The 9,006-nt window shown below is 51.7% G+C and overlaps 1 protein-coding gene across 6 annotated transcripts; it reads left to right on the top strand.

Moving 5' to 3' along the window:
* Positions 1-506: 506 nt before the first annotated feature.
* Positions 507-7,863, top strand: Thpo (thrombopoietin). Of its 6 annotated transcripts, XM_023700612.1 has the most exons (7): positions 513-721; positions 1,952-2,115; positions 2,331-2,458; positions 3,216-3,302; positions 6,624-6,791; positions 7,015-7,095; positions 7,212-7,863. In XM_023700612.1, the coding sequence occupies exons 2-7, from the start codon at positions 2,103-2,105 to the stop codon at positions 7,572-7,574; spliced, it is 840 nt and encodes a 279-aa protein (XP_023556380.1). In that variant the 5' UTR covers positions 513-721; positions 1,952-2,102; the 3' UTR covers positions 7,575-7,863. The 6 variants fall into 6 exon arrangements, with proteins under 6 accessions (XP_023556377.1, XP_023556376.1, XP_023556379.1 ...); XM_023700611.1 differs by lacking the exon at positions 1,952-2,115 and having other exon boundaries at positions 509-721; XM_004640742.3 differs by having other exon boundaries at positions 511-721; positions 7,027-7,863.
* Positions 7,864-9,006: the final 1,143 nt, after the last annotated feature.

Below are 9,006 nucleotides of genomic sequence, written 5' to 3'. Positions count from 1 at the left end.
TGGCCCCCGCAGAAGCACCTGGGCCAGCACACCATTCACCTTCCAGCCCCTCAAGCTGACTGCACCCTTTTCCTATAACATGATCCCTCACAGAGAAGACCACACTCTAAGACGGACAATACCCAGATTTCCAAGCAGAAAAGAGAAACGACAAGAGGGTCTCTTGGGGTGGGGTGGGGCTCTAGGAAAGAAAAGCAGGAAGCAAAAGTCCTACTGGATTTTGACAGCAGATGTGGCGCCCAGGAAAAAGCAACTTGGATGGCCAGGAACTGAAAATTCCACCAATCTAAAATGAGACCTCCGTGTCTTCCCCAGGCACAAACATAACCTGCCAGATCTCTGCTGGACAAAGCCTCTGCTCCTTTTCCCATCTCTTCCCCAGGCAGGTCCCAGGTTTCCAGCTCCTAGGAAGAAAAAAAATGGATCCCCTTGTGTAAATCCGTCCAGTGCTGTGTGTGGGTGGAGGAGCTGGGCCTCATTAGTGGACCATGGTCCAGAGCAGGGGATCCAGGCCCAGCACGGGTAGGAGAAGGCGTCACTTCCGGGGGCCTTCACCAGTGTCTGGTGGCTCTCTGCTCTGATTGGGCAGACATGGCCGGGTCAGACGTGTGACCCCACTGCTGTGGAAGAGCTGTGCCCCAACGCCACATGTCTCCCTACTCATCTGCTCGCCAGAGTGCTGTCCACTGTGCACCTGGTCCCTTACGCCGTTCTCCACCTGGTGAGTGGCAAGCTGGGTCAGCATTGGAGGGAGCAGGAAGGACAGGAAAGAATTGGGCTCTAGCTGGGGGAGGGGCAGGCCAACTGGAACCTACAGGCACTGACCTTTGTCGAGAAGAGTGCAGCTTTCCCAGAATGGGAGGAGCAGGACAGAGTAGGGGTAGGGGGTGGGGTGCTGGTTTCCAAGGGACTGATCACAGAAGGGGTGGAAGACAGCACCGTCCTGGCTGGCTCTAGGGAAAGGAGACCTGGGCCCAGGGAAAAAAATAAAAAGGAGGTACCTGTATGGTTAGAGAACCCAGCACCAAGATGGATAGAGCTGCAATCTCCATTCTTACCTGGCACACCTTCTTAGCTTAAGGTTCTCAATCCTAAGGCTGAGGAAGCTGGATCAGGCAAACCAGGGCACCAGAAAGGGGGTAAGGGGAGGAGGGCTTGTGCATGTTGACAGACCTACAGGAAATCCTAATATTGAATCAGGTGCAGACCTCTTTGGGCAAGTTGCGAAAGGAGGAGGAAGCCATGTGGGGGGTCCTGTGAGGGAACCGGAAGGGGTCTGCTGAGGGGGCAGAGAGGCAGGTGCAGCTAGGAGATGGCTACCTTGGCTACTGTCTCCGGTCAAGTAAGGCACAAAATATGGGCATCTTCTTGCTCAGCAGGTGCCCATCCCAAGGCCTCTTGCCTCAGGAAGAAAGTCCCAGGACTGTTAGCCTATCTTGGTTTTTCAGAATGTGGAATGCAAAGAAAAACTCCAGGAGGCTTTATGTGTGGGGTAGACAGGCAGGGAATGAGCTCAAGTCTTGCACCAGCTTTTAATCCTCGCCTTCTGGTGGTCGAAGTTGTATCTTTGCTCAGCTGCCCCTCAAGACATTATGCATATTCGCTACTTCCTCTTGGCCACACTTCTCCAGATTTGCACCACAATTCTCCCCTTCCGTGTCCCCATCCCAGATTCTCAGACCTCACAAGCAAGCTTGCTCAGGATTTGAAGCCAATTAAGCCATGTGTGTGCGTATCTCATCCTGCTGCTCTCAGCAGGTGGGGGCTGGGGGTTGGCACCAAACTACATCAGAGTCACTGACAGAGAGACCACACCATATGCTGCAATCCCAGAAGAACATGAGGACAGTCAAAGCTGGCCAGGCCCTCCAGCATCTGTCCCTGCCCCACCCCAGCCAGGCGGTCTTTTTCTTAAAACTTGATGAAATGGCCATCTTCCTGTCACTTACAGGACAGATTCCAGACCCTCAGCCTCGGCCCACCTGTGCACCACCCCACTCCGCCCAGAAGTGCAAAAGCCCAAGCCGCCTCCATGGCCCCAGGAAGGACTCAGGGGAGAGGTCCCAAACAGGGATCCGCTCCAGCCAGACACCCCAGCCAGAATGGAGCTGACTGGTACGAACGCACTCGAGGGATGAGGGCCAGATTGGAACTTAGCAGGGGAGAGAAAATAAGATTACAGGGTGGGGGCAGGGAGAATCCACTCTGGGGATAAGATGTCTGACCAGTAGAGCCTCTGAGTTCAGGTCTGGGTCCTAAATGGGAAATCCTGGACCCCACCTGACAGTGATTTCTTCCTCACACACCCACCCCTTTCAACCTCGGCTAAGAATTGCTCCTGGTGGTCCTTCTTCTCCTTACTGCAAGACTAACTCTGTCCAGCCCAGCTCCACCTGCCTGTGACCCCCGGCTCCTAAATAAACTGCTTCGTGACTCTCATGTCCTTCATGGAAGACTGGTAAGACTTCCACACACTGGCCCTCCTGTCCACTTAGCTAGTAAGCTGCCCTCAGAGCCATCTTCTCATAATCCCAAGCAGTGAGTATTCCTCCACTGTTGTCTTTGTGAGACCACAGTCAGCTGGGCATGGTGGCTCCCGCCTATAACCTCAGCTGCTCAGGAAGCTGAAGCAGGAGACAGTCAGCTTGAGCCTAGCCTGGAGAGCTGAGCAAAGCTTTGTATCAAAAGAGAAAATAAAGGAAAAAAAGTTGGAGGTTAGGTGTGTACCTCAGTGGCAGAGCGCTTGCCTAGCATGTACACCAGCCTGAATTCAATCCCTGCACCAAAATAATGACTTCTGCCTACTAGTGATCAGTTTCTGCCAAGGACTATGATCAGCACTGGATCTCTTTAATTTTATTTTTATTTATGTATTTGGTACCGGCTCTCACTACACAGCTTGGACTTGTGATGATCCTCCTGTCTTAGCCTCCCCAGCATTGGGATTACAGGTGTGAACCACCATGCCTCATCTTGGCAGCTGGCTCAATGCTCCCGGGGGCAGAGCCAGTACAGCATGTGGTGCTGGGGATCAAACCCCAGTCCCTGCACCTGCCTAAACAGGCACTATTCCACTGAGCTATCTCACTGGCCCAGCCCTAGATCTTTTCTTAGCTGTAGTCTGGACATAGTGTTCACGGGAGACAGTCCCAGCTACCTGTCTTCCATACCCTCTATTTCAGCTTCCTTCTCCCCCCACCCATCTTTCTCAACAGAGCCAGTGCCCAGAAGTTAAGCCTTTGTCCACACCCATTCTGCTGCCTGCTGTGGACTTTAGCTTGGGAGAATGGAAAGCTCAGTCGGTAAGAAAGCCACTCGTGACCCAGGATGTCACTTCGTGGTAGGACACTTGCCTAGCATATGGGAGGTCCTGGCTTTGGTCCCCAACATCAAAAGTAGGTAGGCAGAAAGGGAGGGGGAAGGGAAAGAGGAAGGGCAAAAAGAAAACTGTTCCTTACATTGGTTTCTGTAAGTCTGTCATTACCAAGCCCCTCCTGCTTAGCACTGAGTCTTCTAAATTTCTGAGCTCCCTTAAAATATTTCATCTTCCACTTGGCCAGCCAAACCCAAACTACACTCACCTTCGATGGTCATCCCTAGACAAGATGATGGATTTGGGCCTAATATGTTCAATTTGAGGCTGAACACACGCAGAGCTCAAAAGAACTCTCTTGTGGCCACACCTTGGACCTCTGCCCCTTCAACCTTCCTAAAGTGGCATGAAGTAAAACTGTGTATAAAGATCCTGAGATGACACAAAAATGGGATGTAGTGCCAAGATAACAAGTTAGAAGAATTAAACTTAAAGGTGAAACTTAACAGAGATGTGTATGTCATTAATTCTATAGGTGCAATTTTTTTTTTTTTTTTTTGCGGAACCGGGGATTGAACTCAGGCCCTTGCGCTTGCCAGGGAAGAGCTTATTCTACTGAGCCATCTCCCCGGCCCTTACAGGTGTAAACTGAGTAAACTCTTCTTCCAGCTTTCAGCCCACAATGATCTCCCTTGTTCAAGGTTCCAGCTGCAGGAAAAAAAAAAAATCTGAGAATGCTGAATAGATCAAACGTGCTGTATAACATTATGTATCATGTAACGTTATCAAAGCAGCTCTTACTTTTCTTTTTGCAGGGCTGGGGATCAAACCCAAGGCCTCGTGTGTGTTAAGAGAGCACTCTGCCACAGGGCTGCACCCCCAAGGCCTGAAGCAGCTATTTTTTAAATTGCTATTGTTTTAAACTGCTGATTTTTCATTAGTCCACTTTTATATTACATAATGGTCACATTCCTTGTGGGGAGTTGGGACAGGTATACAGCATATCTTGAGTCTCAGCCCTCTCCCCTCCTTTCTCACCCTTCCACCGCTTGGTCCCCTTCCCATTTGCAAAAACTCTCCCCATTATGTCTTTTATTTTGCTCTGTACAGTTTGAGTTTCTCATATAAGAGAAGCCGTGCTGCACTGAAGCTGTGTGTCTGATTTATGTCACCTAACATTATGGTCTCAAGACACCCATTAAGCCGAGTGTGCTAGCAATGAAATCCCAGCTCTCAGGAGGCTGAGGCAGGAGGCTCCCCATGAGTGCAGGGCCACTAGCAAGACCCTGTCTCAAAAACAGCCAAGGTGCATCCATTTTCCAAGTTTATTTATTTTGTAATTTTTAATTTATTTGTTGTTTTTTTTATATTTTTAGGGAAGGGTCTACAGGGTGTTGAGGGTCTCACTACTAGATCAGACTCTAGACGTGGAGTGATCCACCTCCTTACAGCCTCCCACAAGCTGGGATTACAGGAGCCACCATGCCCAGTCTGTTGCTGGCTCAGCCTGCCCCAGGGGCGGGCCGGCACAAGAGGTCCCGGGGATCAAACCCCTGGCTCCTGTGCCTGATTGCAGGCGCTTTAATCCACTGAGCTATTTGGCCAGCCTTTTTTTGTTTGTTTTTATTTGATACAGGCTCTCACTACAAAGTTCAGTAGTGATCCTCCTGGCTCTGCCTCTCCAGAACTGGCATTAGAGGTGTGGGTCACCATGCCCAGTTTCTGGGCCAGCATGGTTCTGGGCCCAGCATGGTGTGCAGTACTGAAGTTCAAACTCCGGACCCTAGGGGTGGCCAAGGAACTCATGGGACTAAAGTGCTTGCTTAGGCAGAGCACAGCAGCTGGGGTTCAATCCCCAGCATGCCTGTGCTGGCCCTGTCCCCGGGGCACACTGAGGCAGCGATTGAGACTGGGTGTGATGATGGATGCCTGTAATCCCAGTGCTTGGCAAGCTGAACACAGGTGGATCACTACGAGGCTGATCTACATAGTGAGACCCCGTAGACCCTATACAAAAAAAAAAAAAAAAAAAAAAACTGGAGACCCTGTGCTTGCCAGGCAGGCATTTATTCTGCCAAGCTATCTCCCCAACCCTCATTTATTTGGCAGAACCAGGGATTGAACTCAGGCTCTTGCACTTGCCAGGCAAGTGCTTATTCTGAGCCATCTCCTTAGCCCTTAAAGCAGTTATTTTTACTTTTATTTTTTTAATTCATTGTCTTTTTTAAAAAAATTTATTTGTGTGTGTGTGTGTGTGTGTGTGTGTGGCCAGCTCAGCCCACCAGGGGGCGGGGCTGGCTGGCATGTGGTGCTGGGGGATTGAACCGTGGTCCCTTTGCTTTGCTAAGCTTGTTCTAAGTAGGTGCTTTAGACCACTGAGCCATCTCACCAGCCCCCAAAAGCAGTTATTTTTAAAGTTGACAATTCTTGACTGTTTCAGAAATTTAGCATCCACATTGTAAAAAAATTCCTATAGAACTCTATCTCTGTTTTTCTGCATTGGGGATTGAACCAAGGTCCTCTATAGTGACCTACAGCCCTACTCCACTTTTTATTTTTGAGACAGCATCTTGCCAAATTGTGAACTGCCCAGGCTGAGTTTAAACTCAAAATCCTCCTGCCTCAGTCTCCCAGAGTACTGGGATTATAGGCATGTGTCACCACGCCCAACGAGAACTCTATTCTGAGAGGACTATACTCAATGTGATGGGCCAGACTACTGGGCGTCCCCCCCCCATGCTAATTTATTAAGGGGACCACATTAAAGTAACCTGTGTCCAGAAAGAAGCACCTGAACGGAGGCTAGAAAGCATGCTGAGTGAGGAAAGAAACAAAGCTACAGACCCTGAGCTGCTCTCTTGGGACCCAGATCAACTCTTATTCCCATGACTCCCACAATCTTCTTCCTTCCCTCAGGTCCACTAGGGGCACTGAGTCAGGGGAAAGGGAGGTACCTATGGATCACTTCTGTCCCATTCCTGCCACTTATGATTAAGCCCCATTCCAATAACATCTCCCATTTTTGGTTTTAAAACACTACAGCCCTCAGGTTTGGTTGCAGGAAGAGTATAGACGTGTGGCACTGAAACCACCAGCTGACATGGAGAGCCAGCTGGGCTGGTGGACACTGAGTCACTGAGGCAGAGGCTGAGGGCCAACTGTCGGAAACGGAAGGAATTCCTGTGCTGGGCGGCACCGGTCCTGTCCAGTTCTCAGCTCTGATGATTCATTCTGCTGGCTGCCCCTCAGGGCTCCCCACCCGCTATTAGCACGTCCTTTGAAGCAGCCCGCTTCTCCATCCCTTTCCCAGGAGCAGAGCAAAGCACAGGACATTCTAGGAGCAGTGACCCTTCTATTGGAGAGCGTGATAGCAGCGCGGAGACAGCTGGGACCCACGTGCCTCTCATCCCTCCTGGGACAGCTTTCTGGACAGGTCCGCCTCCTCCTTGGGGTCCTGCAGGGCCTCCTGGGGACCCAGGTAAGTCCCCACTTAAGGAATCTGAAAACTGTTCTCCACCTCAGTCCCCCTAAGAGACCTGAGGGGAGAAACAGGGTCCCAGGACAGTAAGGGTACAGTCGACCCACCAAGGAAAGCTCCTGCCCAGCTACAAGGCCTAAGTGCTGGCACTGCCTTCCTTCAGTCAAGGGAGGCTGGGAGTCTGGGCCTGGTCTCCAGCCTCAGGCCCATCCTCTGCCCTCAGCTTCCTCCACAGGGCAGGACCACAGCTCACAAGGACCCCAATGCCATCTTCCTGAACTTCCACCAGCTCCTCCGAGGAAAGGTGCGTTTCCTGCTGCTTGTAGGAGGGCCCACCCTCTGTGCCAGGCGGGCCCTGCCCACCGCCGCTGTCCCAAGCAGTCCCTCTATGTTGCTCACACTAAACAAGCTCCCAAACAGGACTTCGGCATTGCTGGAGACGAACTCCAGTACCTCAGCCAGCACTACTGGCTCTGGACTTCTGAAGAGCCCACAAGGACTCACAGCCAAGATTCCTGGTCTGCTCAATCAGACTTCCAGGTCCTCAAACCAAACCCCTGGACACCTGAACAGGACATGCAGACCCCTGAATGGAACTCACGGACTCCTTCCTGGAGCCTCAGCCAGGGCCCTACAAGTCCCGGCCATCCCACCAGGAACTCTGGACACAGACTTTGGGCCACCGCGCCTCCAGCCTGGATATTCTGCTTCCCCAACTCATCCCTCTGCTGGACTCTCCTCTCCTCTGCCCAGCTCACCCACACCTGCGGCCCAGCGTCCTGACCCTTCCGAGATAGCCAACTCCAGCAGCCCTCTGTGCACCACAGCCCACCCTCACTCCCAGAACGTGTCTCAGGAAGGGTGAGGTACCCACGCATGGCCACATGGGAGGGGAGGGCTCTGCCCAGCCACTCAGCTCTACCTGACACACTGTTTTTACCTACAAGCCAAAGCCCTGGCAGAGGGGGAGGCACAGGACAGAGCTATTTTATTAAGCCACTGAAAACATGTATTCATCAGAGCAGCTAGTTATCTTTGGTTTGTTTTCTGTATAATTTTGCAAATCACTAATTACCAATGTGCTTTTTCAGGATAACCCTATAAAGGCTTGGCCTGGCCTGGCCTTTGAACAGAAACAGATTATCCTTGTGTCAGAAAACAGAAAGTGTGATTTCCTTTGCTTCAAGTTGAAGGCCTTCGACTGCCCTGTCCCCTTCACGGGTCTTCTTAGGGCAACTCTGTCTGCTCCTCTATTTCTGAGATACTTCCTCTTGATAAATGAGTCACCAGTGTCAATCAGAAAGGCCATCCCCGTATAAATATACAAAACTGAGCTTGGAAAAGAATAAATCAGAGAACCCGAAGATGTTCTTCACTGGACTAGACAACACCCCGCCCCCGCCCCCGCCCCCCAAAGCTAACAGGAAGCCCTGGAGAGCCTCGTGCCCCAGGTAAGGCTGTGCAGACCTTTCAGTAAAGAAGACCCGCGTGCCGCAGCTGAGCAAACAGCGGGCACTTCGGCGGCGGCGGCGCAGCAGGAGGCTCGGCCGGCCCAGGCTCCGGCCCCCTCCTGTGGAGGCCGGGGGAAGTGCAGGAAGCGGCACGCGTCGGGCTCCTCGAGCTGACGCAGCAGGGCAGGCACCAGAACAAGCTGAAGGCCATTCCCCATCCCCACAAGGTCACGGAAAACGCAGCCTCGTTGTCCATGGGGGATGGAAGAAAGGCAGGCTGAACTTCACTGCAAGTCCGCTTTCTGGCCCGAGTTCCTGTAGGAACCTAGGGGGAGACTTTCCCTCACCCCAGCCCCCAATGAAGGAGGAAAAGTTACCACATATGTTGAGAGAACCCAGAAACCCAGAGCCTCACCGCCCCCCCCCAGGATCCCTCAGGGTACCCCAAAACAGCTGGGTGAACATCAGAAATCATATATATATATATATTCCCCTTTCAACACACACACACAACTTTGTAAGGGAGGTATTCGCTATCTTAGGTATGACTGTTTCTATTTTACTAATGAGGAAACAGGCTCACTGAAGTCAAGCAAGTCCCCAGTGGTCACGCAGCCTCCAAGCAAGAAATTCCTTGTCACACTCTCAGGCCCACATTCTTCCCTGGTGTGGAACCAAATCATTCACGGATTCTGATTACTGGGATAGTCCCAAGTCTGTAGGGAGTAACACACCAACAACTGCAGAGTTCCAAGCAGAACACC

The sequence above is a fragment of the Octodon degus genome, unplaced genomic scaffold, assembly GCF_000260255.1.
Source record: "Octodon degus isolate 3935 unplaced genomic scaffold, OctDeg1.0 scaffold00126, whole genome shotgun sequence".
Taxonomy (NCBI): Eukaryota; Metazoa; Chordata; class Mammalia; order Rodentia; family Octodontidae; genus Octodon; species Octodon degus.
Note: the sequence above shows the minus strand (reverse complement) of the source record. Positions and strands in the feature narration are given on the sequence as shown.